This window comes from Melanostigma gelatinosum (assembly GCF_949748355.1).
Source record: "Melanostigma gelatinosum genome assembly, chromosome: 13".
Classification (NCBI taxonomy): domain Eukaryota; kingdom Metazoa; phylum Chordata; class Actinopteri; order Perciformes; family Zoarcidae; genus Melanostigma; species Melanostigma gelatinosum.
In genome coordinates, this window is record NC_136646.1 from 22,531,376 (window position 1) to 22,548,748 (window position 17,373).

The 17,373-nt window shown below is 43.6% G+C and overlaps 3 protein-coding genes across 6 annotated transcripts in view; 1 reads left to right on the forward strand and 2 right to left on the reverse strand.

Annotated features, from left to right (window-relative positions):
* dctn5 (dynactin 5) lies at window positions 1–2,084 on the reverse strand. The gene is made up of 6 exons (XM_079282384.1): window positions 1,924–2,084; window positions 1,679–1,747; window positions 1,469–1,587; window positions 1,174–1,285; window positions 865–967; window positions 1–745 (listed from the first exon to the last, which is right to left on the reverse strand). The coding sequence occupies exons 1-6, from the start codon at window positions 1,969–1,971 to the stop codon at window positions 648–650; spliced, it is 549 nt and encodes a 182-aa protein (XP_079138510.1). The 5' UTR covers window positions 1,972–2,084; the 3' UTR covers window positions 1–647.
* A 450-nt stretch (window positions 2,085–2,534) lies between these two features.
* Window positions 2,535–5,627, forward strand: ndufab1b (NADH:ubiquinone oxidoreductase subunit AB1b). The gene is made up of 5 exons (XM_079281822.1): window positions 2,535–2,729; window positions 4,496–4,615; window positions 4,723–4,810; window positions 5,133–5,244; window positions 5,366–5,627. The coding sequence occupies exons 1-4, from the start codon at window positions 2,562–2,564 to the stop codon at window positions 5,222–5,224; spliced, it is 468 nt and encodes a 155-aa protein (XP_079137948.1). The 5' UTR covers window positions 2,535–2,561; the 3' UTR covers window positions 5,225–5,244; window positions 5,366–5,627.
* Window positions 5,628–7,520: 1,893 nt separating this feature from the next.
* The window catches only part of LOC306786382 (trinucleotide repeat-containing gene 6A protein-like), a 30,744-nt gene continuing 20,891 nt past the window's right edge, over window positions 7,521–17,373 (reverse strand). For 2 of the 4 annotated variants that reach the window (XM_079281136.1, XM_079281135.1), the window contains exons 15-27: window positions 17,218–17,373; window positions 16,835–16,951; window positions 16,519–16,656; window positions 16,208–16,288; window positions 15,921–16,095; window positions 15,627–15,749; window positions 15,342–15,512; window positions 15,115–15,255; window positions 14,696–14,803; window positions 14,332–14,562; window positions 14,016–14,089; window positions 13,607–13,746; window positions 7,521–13,075 (exon numbers count right to left, since the gene is read on the reverse strand). In XM_079281136.1, the coding sequence (XP_079137262.1) occupies window positions 12,727–13,075; window positions 13,607–13,746; window positions 14,016–14,089; window positions 14,332–14,562; window positions 14,696–14,803; window positions 15,115–15,255; window positions 15,342–15,512; window positions 15,627–15,749; window positions 15,921–16,095; window positions 16,208–16,288; window positions 16,519–16,656; window positions 16,835–16,951; window positions 17,218–17,373 (2,004 nt within the window). In that variant the 3' untranslated portion in view covers window positions 7,521–12,726. The remainder of the gene's footprint in view (window positions 13,076–13,606; window positions 13,747–14,015; window positions 14,090–14,331; window positions 14,563–14,695; window positions 14,804–15,114; window positions 15,256–15,341; window positions 15,513–15,626; window positions 15,750–15,920; window positions 16,096–16,207; window positions 16,289–16,518; window positions 16,657–16,834; window positions 16,952–17,217) is intronic. The other 2 variants (XM_079281138.1, XM_079281137.1) reach the window with 1 other exon arrangement.

Here is a 17,373-nt window from a genome sequence, read left to right on the forward strand (position 1 = left end):
ACTGTTTCAGATGTTTGCTTTGGATATTATATGCACACAGAAAAATGACACAGGGGTCAGTTGATCATTGGAAACATAACAAAATAAAAATCCACTGTATTAAATAAGTTTTATGACAAATCCCATAAGCCAGTGAAGGAGAAAGCAAACAAGTTCATCAACATTAGGAATAAAATGACTGACTAAAACAATACATTTCACAAATCGTTGATTTAAATGTGATGCTCTGTTTCCCAAATGAAATGTGGACATGAATGACGCACATGTACAGCCAACATCCTCAATCACAGCTGCTTTTGTTTTGGTCCACGGGTGTCATACAGTATATTACAAGCTGTGTTCATACACCTGCACACACTCCTTCCTTTCATAGCTCCTCCCCTTTCTCATCTTCACCTACAGCTGCTGTCAGAGAGCGAAGATTGTGATACTTTTCAAGACTCATTGCAATCGCCTCCTGCAGCTATAAACTACTGTGAAATCATATAAATGTTCTTAAAAGGACATGTTTGTCCTCCTTGGGGCAGAGAAAGTCAGGGCCTTTGTGAGGTGAAGGACAGACGGTGAGCTCTCAGAGTCCATTTCTGGTGAGAGATCCCGACTGGCTGGAAAGGGTGTAGATCCTACTGACTGTTTGGAGGCAGGACTCAGATCTGACTGAGAGGAAGGAACTTCTGGTAATAACTCTTGGTTACATCAATCATGAGGTCCTGCGTGCACTCTGGGAGCTCTCCCGAAAAGAGACCTGAGAGAGAGAGACAGACGAACTCGGGTCAAGGACATGATGGATGAACTCGGGTCAAGGACATGATGGATGAACAGAAAGCGGAGGAGTCAGGTGCGTGTTTGGGTGCTGTAGCTGACCTGGGCATCCAGAGAAGACGGTAAAAGGCGGCACCACGGTCTCAGGAGGGAGCACGGTGTTGTCTAAGATCTTGCAGCAGTCCTTCAGCACACAGCGACGACCCTGAACACAACACCAGTAAACATCTGCGACTGAGTCTAATGCTTTAAGTGTTGTCTTCATTCTGCTTATTGCACCATGTGACTGTTTCCCCACAGGCCAGAGGAGACACTGCTTCTGTTTATGTCCTCTCTCTCACTGGGGCTTTGTCTCCGTCATGTTTCATATTTCTGCTCGGTTGTGTGTGTGTGTGCTTTCATTCCACTCACTATGACACAGTTCTTGCCAATGTGGACGTAGGAACCTATCTGTGCCGCGTTGACCACACAGTCCTCCTCGATGAAGACGTGGTCTCCGATGTGCAGCGGGAAGAACGCCACCCTGGAGGAGAGATGGAGGTGTGGAGCAGAAAGAGGTGAAGTGCAGGTGTTTGTTTAATCGGCATGAAGCAACCATAAATTGAGAACACAAAATAAATATATTACACAAAGGCAGTGCCCTGTTGTACATCAGCTGAAAGAAAATCAATCTGCTACATTTTGCCAGTAAAGAAGGATTCTTTACCCTTTGCTGAACTTTTTGAATGGTGGTCGAATGACGCTCCGGCTCTTCACCACACAGTGTCTGCCCACCCTGACGTTAGCCAGGTCTCCTCTGATGATGCAGTCATTCATGACAATAGTCTGGAGGAGAGAACACACGCATACAATGTAAGCTATCCCACAGAGGACATTGATAACAACATAATTCACTGTCACTTAGGTGTTTCTTTACCTTGCCATTGAGTACGATGTTTTGACTCCCACACAGCACTGACTGTCGGCTCACTTTGTTGCCAGAAGCCTAAAAAAAACAACGACAGCTAGGGTTAATAATTGTATAAAAGTGTGCACCAGTCGTTTAACTTTAAGCACAAACACAATGACTTCAGTCATCCAAAGCCCAACGCCCTGTTTAGCTACAGTTAGCCAAATAGCAAGCGACTAGCTAGCTAACAAGGGATTAAAATCAAACATTACCGTTTCAATGTACTCTGCTTTGTTGTAAAGTATTTCAGACAACTCCATGGCTGGCAATAAATACAATATATACTAAAATATTGAAGACAGTTGTGATAATCCAGTACTTATAACCCTCTATCTGTTTTGCTCTCTGCTCTGCTGTCAGCTCTCTCAGCTTCTTCTTCTTCTTCGGTCGATTTGAATGTCATTTCAGACAGTATGAGCTGAGTGCCGAATCGTCGATGGAATTCGTTAAGCCCAACAAATGGAAGTCCACTGGTATATTTCTTATATTTTAGTTGTATCATATAAGAGTTATACGCGTATATGAAGTGTTGAATTATTCTGTATGAATTACCTAATTACCAGCAACTATTCCGTAATGTGATTCGGTTATCGATTGTTCTCCTCTGGGCCGAATCCTCTTATTTCCTCTTCAATTTTCTGTTTTACCTTTTATAAAAGTCAATCTTAATATTTTTTTTGATAGTCTGTTTACTAAATAACATTGACGACAGAGCAAATAAAATTAAAAAAAATGCAAAAATTAAAAGACCGGCTTGAGTTGCGCGCATGCGCACTGCGGAGCCCTTGACCCGTTTCTTCTTCGCTTTGCACGCTGGGAGCGCTGCTCTTCCAGTCACTTCTTCTCCGTCATGGCGGCTCGTGTCCTGCAGCAGTGCGTCCGCACGCTCGCCCGGCCCTCGCTGAGGCTTTCCACCAGCCTGTCGGTCAGAGCCGCTGGCGCTCCGTCAGCATTCGTCCACCGACCTCTCTCTTTCTCCGCCGACAGCCGGAGAACGCGGTGGCTCGTTCCTACCCGGGTAAGAGTCTGCGGTAACATTGAACAGTCGTGGCCTAGCGTTCGCTGCTGTGACCTACCGACGCCTTTCAAACCTGTCAGGCTAACCTAGCCCGGTTAAAGTTCACGGTAACATGCGAGTAGTTTATTTAACCGTGAGTTAAAGTCTGTTGGGGTGATATCCTGCCCGACGTGCACACAACCCTGTAACGTATTTTTTGATTACACAATAGCCATGTTTTGCTTGCTGGCTAGCTAGCTAGCTAGCAGGTGAGTTCACTTAGTGAGTTCACTGACCAACGCTTGTGTTGTTGTCGTCCCTGTCTCACCTTCAGTCTAGAGCCATGTGGAGGAAACTTAAACTTAATCAACTTATAACACTAAAAGATCATTCTGGTGGAGCAATGGTTGGTGCTTTGCGACATGAAACGTGGTGCTTATAATTTAATTGTTGTGTTGTGTATGATTTTTAGCTTGTTCAATTACTGCTTTTGTTAATTATTATTGTTTATTCCAGAATACTTTCATTAACATGTGCTACTAAGTCAGTTAAAATATTTAAGAAATATAAATCATATTGCACGTTTCATTAAAGGTGATTTATACAGCATTGATATAGCAACAATCCACTACTTGTGTGAAGATAATGAAATCATAAACAGTGCATCAGTACATTCATGTTGTACTTCATTGTAAAGACACAACAAACAAAGAGGAGCTTTATTCATACTGTATGTAATGACACTGGTCAGTAGTTGTCTTGTGTAGAGCATCATTAGCAGTAATCTAGGAAGCTAGCTAGCTAGCTTAGGTAAAATCGAGTTGGTTACTTATGTTAATCTCTCAGTATGTAATTAGTAATTTGCCCCACGTTTCATCAGAGTCAAACAATAGTAAACTTATCTAGGAATTTCACGAAAAGTGAGTGAAATAGTACTTTAAACCGAATGCAGAGCTGCTGATTTGACTGAGGTCAATAAAGTTACTAGACAAAACAAGTATTTTCAAATGTAAACCACACACCTCCTGTCACACATTACAACTGCAGTCAGACCCTGAGAGACAATATAAATGCTCCTTTACCCCTTTTTAAATGGAGGCATAACAATAAAGAGAAGAATTTAAAAAACAAATGCCCACCCACCTAAAGGGAGTGATAAACTCCAGAGCCACCCCAAAGACACACACAGTAACTAATGTTAAGTTTTAGAAAATAGAAGTTTTTAATTTGTTTGAATGTGGTCAGAGTTGGTCAGGAAGTTTGCATCATAGAGAGGCAACCAAAGTAACAAAAAGCACCCACAACACGGATCATCTGAGGGATCAATACTAGACGACCGTTAAGAAGGTGAGAAATGTATTGGAGACGATTGAAGTTGGTTTTGCTTTGCATACGGGGCTAATAAAGTCATGTAAGCACTGGAGTAATGTATTCAGCTTTGCTTGTACACAAACTTCCCGTTGTTTGTCTGCTTAACCCAGGAAGCAGTGTTACCGCGGTGTAACCTGGTCCCATTCATGCAAGTGCATTGATCAATGAAGAGTGCTGAAGGAGTAAGTCCTAAAACCCAGAGTTGAGTCAGCATTTCTCACTTCCAGTTCCTTCGTCTCCAAGTCGATACGTTTTCTGAATGGGTTTCTGTTGGATGCTTAAGATGTTTTGTTCAAAATTTAATACGTCGGTAAATATCCCACTCGTTAAAATAAGCATAAATGGCTTCAAGCTAATTCAAGCGTTGTTATATTTCTCTGTGTGCGTCTCCTGACTCCTCTCCTCTTCCTCCCCAGATTTCCTCAGTGAGCGTGTTGTGCCGACAGTATGGGGATCTGCCCCCCCTCACCCTAGAAACCATCAAAGAGCGCGTCATGTATGTCCTGAAGCTCTACGACAAGATCAACCCGGAGAAGGTACGAGAGAGAGAGAGAGAGCGCCAACTGGCTGACAAACTATCAACTGTGAAATGTCAACTGTTGTGAACAATGCTGTAATGTTGGTGTTACTTCCTGCTCCACAGCTGGACACGTGCTCCCACTTCATGAAAGACCTGGGTCTGGACAGTTTGGACCAGGTGGAGATCATCATGGCCATGGAGGATGAGTTTGGTGAGTCGGCATGTTGTGTAGCTGCAGGTGTGTCTGCACACTTTCCCCCCCCCGCTCTGTGTGCAGTTTTCTAGTTACACTTACAACTGAGACTGAGACTGGCTGTGTGGCCTGTTGAATCATCATTTTTACACATTTAGTTTTCCTTTATTTTTGGTCTCTGCCTGTTTATTCCTCCACAAGCGCAAATACGACATCATGTCTGTTCTGTGAAAACCACGTGCAGTCACAGAACATGCTGGCTGATCTCTGTGGTGTGTTCAAGTGCTGCATCTCTTAACAGAAAACGTGAGCCCTTCTCTGTTCTGTGTTCCTCCTGCAGGCTTTGAGATCCCTGACGCAGAGGCAGAGAAGTTGATGAGTCCTGAGGAGATTGTACAGTACATTGCAGACAAGAAGGACGTTTATGAATAATGTGTTGGTTCACTGCAGAGGCAAGTCTCTCTTCTCAGCCCTGTTTTCTGCCTCTTCACCATCTCTCACACACACATGTGCGTGCTGCTGTTTGCTCTTTTGTTCCCGTTGAGTCGCTCATCAGTATTGTGTTTCTTACAGAGGTTGACCCCAGCGTGACATCACAGGAAGTACATTTCCTACTTCCTCCCCGTCGGCTCTTCTGTCCACTGTTGCATCGTTGACGTCAAGCTGCCGTGTCTCGTGTTTGACTGTATTTAAATGAACATGTTATTTCGGAGCTCGGCGATAAACAAAATATCAAAAATGGCTATAACACAGGTTTGACCTTTTTTGTTTCCAGCTCCACAATGCGTTTCCGATGTATAATTTCTCACAAATAAATACACATGCTGTATAGTTCTGTGAGCATCTGCTGTGATATTTATTCCCGTATTACAGGAGAAGCATGAACATGTCGTTGAGTTACGATTAATATCAAAATGCCAAGTTTAGAAATAAAGACTGTTTTCATATGAAACGTGTAGAAGAGTTAAAACAAGCAAGTTTCAGTGTGAAGGTCTGAAAAGAGCATTTAGTCCTTTCAAGATGTCATGCTGTTGGCTGTGCTGAGACTTCTGGGATATGTAGTAAAATACAAGAGCCACAATAGTTTAATAATTCATTTAATTTACCAAAATCTGACTGATATGTTTTATCTAGTGCTGGGCAACGATTAAAATATTTAATCGCATGGATTTTTTGTGATTAATCGCATTGTTATGGCAAAGTTCAATAATTAATTTAAAAGTGTATTGTGCACTTTTATATGAACAAAAGGGCAATAACATTTGGTTCACGAGATGCAGGTAGCATGGTTCATACTTAATGTGAATATAATTCATAATTTGTTGGAATCTTATTCTGAAAACCGGATGTTCGTCTGAAGAAACCGGATGTTGTCTCACGTTAATGTTTCCGCTAACTTTCAAAGTCCTTCGCTCGCTCCCGATCTGTGAATTTTAAATGAGTTTACCGTGAATGTCAGCATATAGGTGCACTAACATGTAAGTGTCTGCTGAGTGGACCACGGAGAGCGGAGTGTCTGCTGACTTTACCAGCGATGTCCAGTAGAGCAGCGCAAGTCGCCTTTTCTCTACGGCAACCCTGAAGGGACATATCTCCAATACAAAACGATAAACATGAGACAGTCTGACTACATGGATGTTTGCTGGCTTTTATCCCACTGTTCTTGTCATCTTATGTATAGTCTCTTGTCTTTCAATTAAAAAAAGAAAATTATAATTATAATACCGGTACATTTTTAAAATGCGTTAACTTGCCCAGCACTAGTTTTATCATAAAACGGACAAAAGAAACTATGAGAAGCTGTAATGCTATTTTTTAACAGGGTTAGCTGCACTATAACTACCATATTCAAACAGGATAAACATGGAAGATTTTTATTCCACATACACTATTTTTTATTTTATTTTTTAAAAGTGTATGACTTTCTATGAAATACTATAAAATGTATTTTTTTTTACGACGTACTACGTTGTTTTTATTTCATACTATAACTTTATTTTTATGACATGTTTAAAATATATTTTACGATGACTTATGACTTTTGAAAGACATACTAGTAATGAAGATAGTCATTAGTAATATTTCTTCGCAGTTTGTAGTGTTGCTATAAGAAATAAGTCAAACACTCAAAGGGTTAAATTATTTGACATGTTATTGGGGTGGCTGTGGAGAAAGCAGCTCATCTTTGAATCAGAAGTTTGTAGGTTCAATCCCCGGCTCCTCCAGTCCATGTATACGTGTCCTTGGGCAAGACACTTAAGCCCCATTTGAACCCGAGTGCTGTCCCTTCATTGTGTGAGTGTGAATGAAGTCAGTATAGTATGCTGAAAAAGTCATTGTATGTAGAAATGTGTATGTAGTATAGTATGTCGGAAAGTGTGATAAGTCATAGCATAGTATGCCGACCATACTGATAAAGCCATTGTAAGACCTGTCGAAAAATGTCATAAGTCACTGTATAGTACTTCGAAAAAAAGTTACTGTAAAGTCACTGTAGTATATAAAAAAAAGTCCTTGTACAATGTCACAAAAAGTCAGTATATTTAAAAACAAATCATAAAAAGGTCAAATAAATATTTCTTCCTTTTACTTCAAATATGTAACTTGAAGTCTTTTTTTGCTTTAAACATAAATCATTAGGTCACCCAAAAAAAATGGAAGGAAATTGCACAGAAGCAATTGGATTTCATTGGTTGGAGAAATAAGGAGTCCAGGTGAAGCAGCAGAGTCATCGTTAGTCTTTTATTGAGGGTTGTACCCAAGTTTTACAGCTTTGTATGACGGCTGCAGGAGCCAGAGGGTTACAAACAGTAATCAGTATACGAGTACAGCCAACAGAAGACCTACTACTTACTACTCTACACCGTAGCACAGATTCTCTTAAGAGCACTAAAACCCAGAAACGCAGGAGAGAGAAAAATAATACAGAACAAACCAAGCAACAAAGGAGAATAAAACGGATTAAATGAAACCAAACAGAGACAGCATCAGAGGAGACATTCATTATTAGAGCACACTGGAGTTGGTTTTCTATACCTTGTAATATCAGGCGACTTCGTTTTTTGTCAATTTTTATACCCATACAAATAAAGATTGTCCTTCAAAAAGTGCAGTTTCCCCCGAAAGTTTTACGATAAAATCCTTTGATGACCCGACGAAGACGTTTGGAAATAAAAAGGTACTTCCTGTTTTTGTTTGTAAGAGAGGAAGACGTCCCTCTCGTTGATTATAGACACTGTACGTTTATATTCTCATATATATCTATATATTATATATAGCTTCAACAGTCTCCCCAAAGCAATGTGCATAATAGGTTTACAGGTGATCCAACTACACACTGTGGATTGATAGAATCTCTATAAAAAACATTGTAGTCGTGTAAAATTTGCAGTTTTCACCGGCCTCACTCCCCTCGGCCTGTCGAGGAGACACGCTGTGAAAATAAAGAAATGGACTTTTGCAAATCTTAACCTGTCCTCTCCTGCTACAACTGGCCCGACGGTTGGTAGGTAATAAAGGTTTTTTTTTTTCTCAGTTATTATTAGTAGTAGTACGATTCAACGATGGCACGACATGTTTGAGGAATATTATTGGGAATCCCATCGAAACGCTGTTTTTAAAACATTTTTTTCTTGTTTTTTTATTTTTAAAGAAAGCAAAAGAAACCCCACGGTAGACATGGAAACCTGGGTTCAAACACTCCACTGCATAGTCTCTCTGAGCGACCCCACCCCCCACCCACATCTTTGTGCTGGTTAGACTAAAGCTTTTCAGGGTTTTGTTTGTTGTGTATTCATTTAAAATGTAAAATGACAAAAAGACAGCAGATTCTCACAGTTTGTGTGTTTTTTTTCTTCTTTTGTGGTTTTTGTGTCAGATAAAGTAGATAAAGTAGCCTTATAGCGCTTTTGATCGACAGTAAGGAGCCGTTGGGTGTGTTATGATATAATATTATAGCATCTGCTCACAGGATAGTTAAGAGAAAAAACAGCATCACATTATTTTTCTTAAACATTTAAAAAGTAGTAGAGCATCACCAGCCAGCTTCCCTCCTTTCCTTCCTTCCTTTCCTCCCCTCTTCTGGCCCTGTCGGCTAGCTGCTTGGCAGCTCTGGGGATTGTACGTTGCTCGTGGTGGTTTTCACTGACTGAAAAGGTTTTCCTCACATCATCCTTTTGCAAATGACATTTTTTCTTCAAGCATTTAACATTGTCCAGCTTTTTAAATATACACACACACACACACACTAACAACACCCCGCCCCCATCCCTTTCCTTCCCTCTCGCCCCCCCTCCTCGATTTGGCATGATGATGTGTTCAAGCATTCACACACCGTTTCTGTACGAGACTGGGTTTTTACACACACACAAACACACACACACACACACACACACACACACGCACACACACACACAGTAGAGCGAGATTAAGCTGGGAACCAAACAGTAACATCAACACAAATGAGCGTTTTACAGACGTGTCCCTTCTCTTACAGCGGCGCAACGCTGCCTCCCGAGCTGCTGATCGGGGGTCAGTTTTTTGTCCCACTAATTTGTGAATGTAAGGATACTGAGGGGCAAAAACTGCTCCCAGATCAGTGGTGGGAGAGAAGCATTGGCAAAAATCAGAATGAACGAAGTGTACAATAATTAAAGAGCAGAAGGGGAATACAGACTATCCAGAGCTCACTTGCAGCCGGACTTCATGTCAGTTTTTGCGTTCTCCTCTCCTGTAGTTAAGCTTAGGAGTTGGAGAGGGAGAGCTGATCCTGGATGAGTCAGCAGAGAGGCAAGTGTTACCCGAGTCCCTGAAAAGCCAGAAGAAGAACCAGCCAATCACAAGTCACATCCCTGTGCCTGAGTCACGACAAGGCCAACGGGAAGCCCCGCCTCTTTTCAGTCTAGCTCGCTCGTGGTCAGACCAGTAGTCCAATACTGATTGGAATACATACAGCGATGAGCGGCGGTCGCTGTATTTGATATATTTCCGAGTTTGAGGCTGATCAGCTGCCAGAGAAGGCAGATCGAGGCTCCGGACGCCATTTTTATACTTTTCTTTTAAACCGTGTTTTTTAAGCTACATTCTGGCTCGGTTCAGGCGGCGTGGCGAGAAGGTCGCCGCTCTGAACCGGCCGGCCCAGTGAACAGGGAGGTAAACCGTCTCTCACTGGGGACAACAAAGCACCATCTTCTCCAGTCGCAGCGCGCACACACACACACACACACACACACTACCCGGTCACTATACTCTCAGACGCACCACCTCCCTCAGACGGACCTGAACATCCAAACTACACGAGCTAAGCAGTCAGTCAGTCTTTCCGACCGGCCGTCCGTCCTCTAAATCCACCCAAGTGCAAAATCCAACGCTCCTCAGTTCAACTCGTCAGATTAACTGAACTCAAAAATAAATGACAAGCATGGTTCAGATGTTCCACTCGATAACATTTGTTAAACAAGACAAATAAAGAGATATAGTTTCAGCAAAGAGATCTGGAATTAAGTAAACTAATATTTTGTTTATGATTGAATTATTTGGTACAGAGCAGTTCAATACTGGCACACACACACACACCACTGTCAAGTCTGGCTAATACTCAAGGATTTCACTAGTATCGCTTTGAAGTTGTTAAATATTCACAACTGAACTTAAAAATACAACTTAAGCCAACGTACTTCTGAAATTAAAACTTATATTGGAGGGGAAACAAACACACACACACACACACACACACACAGGCTTAACACAGAATAATTACGCGATGAAGAAAAGAAATTAAGGTCCATGGCTTCGCTAATGCTGACCTCTCGTTCGGGCACTCTGAAGCTTTTGTTTCACCCCGATAATTGTGCATCATAGTAACTAAACAATCACTGGTATGGATTTACATTCACGCTGTACACGCACACACACACACACACACCATTCATCAGGTCAGGAACTTATAATGACTACGACCCCCCCACTCAAAGGAAAACAGTACAACAATACAATCATATTCTATTTGTAAACAGGTAGAAGCCACTTGACTTGTTGCATCTTCGGACACAATTAGGATCAAGGCAATGAAATGTGGACGACTTTTGCACTGTTAAAATATTATCTTCAACCAAAACGAACAGCTTTTATGTTTAAGTTTTTCTTCTTTCCTTTTTTTCAAAACACCTTTTGTGGCAATGAGAGCAATTAAAAAAAAAAGAAAGTCATATTTCGCATTTGTGTTGTCCTTAATGAAACATTTAAAACATTGTGTGAGACACGGGGAGAAAGAAAAGCGCCTCAGTGGGCCGTGTGAGAGGCTCAGTATGCATAGAGACAGAGTCGCCTTTCTCTTGGTTTAAGTCCGACTAGACTGACCGTCTCACACAATAAACACTCCCCACGTGTGATCCTTACATCAGTGGAGTGGAGGAAGAGGAGGAGAGAGGGCGCGTTGGGTTTTCCGTCCTCCACCCCCCCCACATTAGGACCCCCCCCCCCCCCCAAAGACAGCATATTGAAAGCAGTGTGTTGAGCTTCTCCAGCTTAAAGCAGTTATTTGGCAGAGAAAATAAAACTTACAGACCTATACATAGTTTTCAGTGCTAGAAGTTGGATTTTCCTTTCCTACAAGGAGTAGTAGTTTTTTGTTTTTTAATTCACCTACACGGGGGGGAAAACTGGCTTGATTTCCTGAGAACCATTGCTGGTTATTTAGCAGACAAAGAGGAATAGTTCAAATAACCAACGCCATGGCCAAAAACACTGATCCGAATTCCCAGAGTTACAAAGCATTGTCTTCATCCTCAATAAGAGTTTACATTTTTTGTAGTTTTTCTATTTCTTTTATACTTTTTTTTTTAAAAGGTTTTTCTGTTTTTTAAATTTTTTTTATTGAGTATTTTCTATTTTTATTCTATCTTCTCTTTAAAATGAAGAATGAACACACGTTCCGCCTCCTAAGTCTTGTAAACAAGAGGTTGCAGTGTGGCACCTCCAAACATTGAAAGCCTATTCTGAAAGTGCTGTTTCCCCCCTGCCCACTAGGGGGCTAGTGGGAGGGCTTGCTAGATAGACCCCGCCCCCTACCCTGGGGTGGGCGGGGCTTGCTAGTCCCAGCTGCGGCTACAGTCCTTTGCACTGCAGAGCTCAACGTTCTTTAGTTTTGAAACAAAATTGGTGCAATACTTTTTAATGTCACTTTTTCTATCACCAGATAATCCTCCAGTCAGCTTTTATTCTTCGTTAACTATCTGTTGATCTTGAACTCCACGACAACGCAGTAAGGTAGGCGTGCCAAGGCAGAGAGGAGCGCACACACACTCATCCACGCACGCAGTCTCACACACACACACAAAGCACTTCCACACACATACGTGCATGTGCATACACACATACGGTAAGGACCTCAATGAGTAAACAGCTACACTGGAAAAACTGGCTGCTCCCTCTATATTGCAGATTATATATACTGAGAAAAAACCACATTCAGTGCAAAGTTAAAAAAGCTCATACTCCAACATTGTCAGCAAACAAATGCAAAAAAAAACAAAAAGAAAACGTTAAAAATGAAAAGAATTGGAATTCAAATAAACATGACGAATGAAACAAAAAATATATATATAATAATGAGCTCGATTGAAGCTTTTTTCGGTCTGAAAGAGCACTACCTGGAAGCAAATATCCATCCGTTCACATTATAGAATTGGCCTGCATGATTCAAGTATTCCGACTGATATGTTTTTGGGCGAAAACAAAGTGGACATATGTGCAGAGAGAGAAACGTAACTTGTTTTCCACAGGGCGACCCCGTTTGTTGTACATCTTGTAAGTGAGAAAGAGTCCGACGAGTGCCATTGCGGTTTTTTTTTTTAACTTTGTTTTCTTTTTTCTTCTGCTGATTATTGATAATTCTCTACTGACCCTTCCTCGAGCCTGTTTGATTGGCAGGCGGTTCACATGGAGTCCCCGCCGCCCGTCAGGTGCTCCACCGGGAGGAAGGAGCTGATTGGAGAAGGGCTGCTGATCCTCCCCGCCTCGGTGCCACTGGGGTTCCCCCACAGGCTACTGGAATAGTTGGGCCCGCCCCAGAGGGAGGAGCTGTGGAGATCGCTGCTGTTCCACTGGTTGGGTTCAGGAGCGCGGCTGGGAAAGCTGTGGGACTGATCCATTCTGCTCTGAGAGGAGCCGACGGTCTGCCAGCTGGAGGAGGGAGTGGCCAATGACTGCCCTTGTGCAAAGAAACGGTTGATTTCCTCCTCGCTGGCAAACTCGGCCAGAATAGTAGTGTTCCCCAAAACACACCTGCAGAGAGACAACAGGTGAGATACACAGCGGGCGCTAGAACATCTGGTGGCTGAGACGTGTTCACATGCACTGTAGTAACCTGGTTAAAGTTAGCCCGTTTACATGCAGTAGGGCAATGATTAAATCCCTCCCACAACCCCGACCTTATTCTGGGAGCATTACTTTTCAAAATGAACTTTTAAAGTGGTGCAATATGCTGCTACCTGTTTATATTCATGTATTTGTGCATGTCAGACGATCAGTGAGAGGTTTTATTGAATAGAATAAACCATAAACTTATAGAGGTAACTTCTGAGAAAGCATCAGTCAGATTTGGATGGATTTATTTAAAATAACGTGTCATGATCCCACTGCTGTGCAGTCGCAGCGATATTTTCCCTTTAAGCGTTAACTTGCAAGAAATTTAAGAAATGAACTTGCCTGTAATAGCCAAGTGTAGCACGGTTACCTTAGTGCATCTACAGCCACTGAATGTATCAGGAAGTGAGATTACGTGCGTGTGTGTGTGTGTGTGTGAGACATCCTTACATGTGCAGGCTCTTCTGGGCCTTTGCGGCCTCGTCCTTGGAGCTGTAGCATACCACGGCGTTACCGTGCGGCAGGTTGAGGTGGAATGTGATCAGAGGGCCGTGCTGCATGCACAAGGTCCTCAGGGTGGAGCCGTCAATCTGTGAGGCAAACAGAACACACACACACACAGATGAAAACGATGACGCACGAAACTCTCCCGTTTCAATCACGAGTCCAAAACATCAACAGAACCCCGTCAGAAAATACAGGTTATTTTTTCAAAGGTTTAAAGAATAAATTTAAATGATAAAATAAGAGTGGAAAACACCTCCAGATCAAATGACTCATCCCACTTTGCAACTCTATACAGAATGACAGAAACAAAATGAACACAAATGAACGGTTACATCTATGTACGCGCGAGTACCTGAGGTGTGAGATTTTTCAGAACAAGCCATTGGCTTCTCCCTGAGCTGCTGCTGCTGTCGCCCCAACTGGAACCTGCCAATACAAGCGGAAGGGCAGCGGTTAGATGTGCCCGTCACAAATACAACATGTCCAATGCGTACAGTACTTCATATAGAATGCATTGTATGTATGGAAGAGAGTTATTGACTCACACTGAATAGCTGACAGCGAGTTGTGATGCATATTTCTCTTTTCTGCCACACAACCACTGATATTAAAAGAATAATGACAAACACGTATCCTGGCTACAGGTAGTTTAGTACATGAGCTCTCACCAGGTGTGTATCTGGACTCAGTGGAGCCCCACCCTCCCAGCCTCAGGGCAGAGCCGTCCCAGCCGGAGGAGGCAGAGCTGGGCTTCTGGCTGGTGAGGCCGGGTGGTGGTCTGGAGGGGGCCGCCACAGAGAGAGCCTTGGGAGGCAGGGGGACCTTCCACAGCTCGTGGGCCAGGGAGGAGTTGGACACAGAACCGCCGCCGGGGGACCACTTTGACTCACCGTTTCTGGCTGCAAGGAGACAACAACGTGAACCTTTCTGTCCATTTGCACGCAGCTGCTAGCCGTCTTTGTCATATTATCCAACAGCAAAACAACGCAGGTTCCTAAAGGCTGAATTACCAACACGTGTACAGACTCATACCTGAAGTGCTTTGTGCTGTACTGGTGAGGGAACCGCTGTGGCTGGAGGCACGAATGGATGACCAGGCACTGTTAGAAGGCATCGTGGTGTTCAGTGATGAGGATGGCCCTGAGAAGACAGAGAGGAGGGTTAGTGCCGGTGGAAGCGTTTGATCAAATCTGAATCTAGCGTCATCTAAAACGGATGAAAAGCTGACAACCATTGGTGTGGCTTATTTGAGTTCTACGATCGATCAAATCTGCCCGCTGACGGCTGTCTTTAAAACAGACAGTTGTTGGCTTAAAACGAAGCAGATACTTCCTAAAACTTGAACACATAGTTCATCGCTAATGAAAGAAAGAAAAGTGACCAAAAAACCTGAAAGATGTAAAATGGACCTCTATCAAAAATGCACCCTAGTTTGTGTGTGAGAGACCGACCGTTGTTCCTGTCCCTGAGGTGGTCTGTGTCACGGACGGTGTTGATGGAGAGGGAGTTGATGACACTGCCGGGGGTCATATAAGGGTCGGTCTCAGGGTCAATGTTGGGGTAACCTTTCCAGGGCTCCCCGGGCCGGAACTCTGCACACACACACAGACGGGGATTAGCAGTTTTCACCGCAAACATTTTGTGTTTGTTTGTTTTGTGCTCGTGAAAGCTCGCGTACCTGGAGGCCAGGTGACAGTGTTTCCATGGGGCGGGGGGGAGTTGGCACGGGGCGGCCAGCCATCGCCCACCGAGCCCATTGATTGGCCGGGAGGACTCAGGGGAGACGGGCCAGGAGACAGGAAGTCATAGAAGGGAGAGTCCTCCAGACGCAGCCCAGACGACATAGCACCTGTGGGACGAACGCAGAGAAACATTAGGACGCAATCGACTAAAACTCGTCCGTTTGACTTTACATCATGGAGCCATCAGAGCATTACACAATCTAACTTTAGCGCTTCTGTACCAGGTTTGCTGTTCTGCTCCAGAGGGTCAGTAGCCCAAAGCTTCTTCAGTCTGGACTGGGGCGGCTCTTTGTAGCTCACAGCTCCACCTATGTCCATGGGTACATTCAGGTTAGAGTTCAAGCCTGACGGAGGAAGAGACACAACAGCAGGGAGAGAAGAAGGTTAGTCATTTTGAAGCTAAACATATGAAGTAATTCAACAGAAGGTCATTTACATATTATAATATAGACAGACAAATATCTACACCTCTTTAAAATGTGGGGGAATGTACCGATTTTAAATAGCTAACTTACTTAAAGGGAAGTTGCTGAAGGATCCGAGAGAAGTAGTGTCCTTCTGCATCTCGGGGGTGTTGTGGGACATGTAGTTATCCAGGTACGGTTTGTGGGACGGGGCCTGTTTCAGCAGGGAGGGGTCCAGGTGCCGCGGCGGCTGCATCATCGATGGAGACGAACCAATAGGACGCGTCTAATCGCCGGAGGTTAGAGAAACCAATCAATGAGGAAACATCACGGAGACACCTCTGCGTTATTAAATTGTGGGTGTGATGATGATGCAGGATTCAGATCGAGACACACACCTGTTCAGTCGGCCGTCCCACAGGCATGGGTCTCTGGCTCTGAGCTTTCTGCTGTTGCTGCTGCTGCTGGAATAGAAGTCGCTGCAGACAGACAAGGGGAAACAAAAAAGTTTAAAATAGTTTGCTGATGATTTGGCATCTCTGAGAATCAGTTTTGCGAGACATTTGCTGCATAGCACTGTATACTTTAAATGCATTTGTAGACGGTTTGATGGAGTTACATCACGAAAGCCAGTGTGACTGGCTGCAGGGGAACATTATACAAGGCTCACATACAACATGTATGTGCATTGAATGTTTGCTCACTCTACCTGTAACTGGTTGATCTGGTTGAGCTGTGACAGCTGGTTGAGCTGGGAGAGTTGGTTGAGCACAGCCACCTGCTGAGGGCCAAACAGAGGGCTCAGACCTCCGTTACCTCCCGGGTACTTCAACAGGGATGGAGGCACCTGAACACAAACACAATTTGGGTTTTTAGTTTATTATAGTGCCACTCACATTGTCCTGTGAATTAGATGTGAAACACAAATCAGACCATGGAGGGAAAAAACCCTCTTACAGGCATGAAAACATAAGCAGCAGATGCAAAAGCATCCGATTGAACATTGTTGGATGAGGGTTTTCTACCTGAGAGGGCAGGATGGGTGGAGGCACTTGGTTACGGAGGTTGGGTTGGGGGGGGACCTGGGACTGGGGGCCGCCTCGGCCCTGTGCTACGCCGCTGCCCATCATAGGGTTTACATTCTGAGCAGGGAAGACACAAACACACAATCAAACTTTGTCATTCATCATGTCATGCATAAAGACAGAATCTGTCAATCAAATGTTTTAAGTGGCCGACCAGCAGCCACAGAAATGGTCCTCACCGGTCCACAATAAGGATATTCAATTATCAAACACTTGTCTTTCTCTGTATGCTCCACTGCATTGTTGTTGCATCTTTTTTTTAAGTATTCATATCTCTCTCTAAGATCATTTTGTATATTAGATCTAGATCCTTCCACACTCACCTGCCGAGAGCCCCCGGGACTAGAGTGAGCAGGAGACGGCCCCGAGTCGAGACGGGGGACAGGCTGAGCAGAATTGGAAGGGGAAAAGCTCATGCTTTGATTGGAGGAGAGCTCATCAGAAGCTTGGTTATTGTAAGCAGAGGGGGAAACGGACAG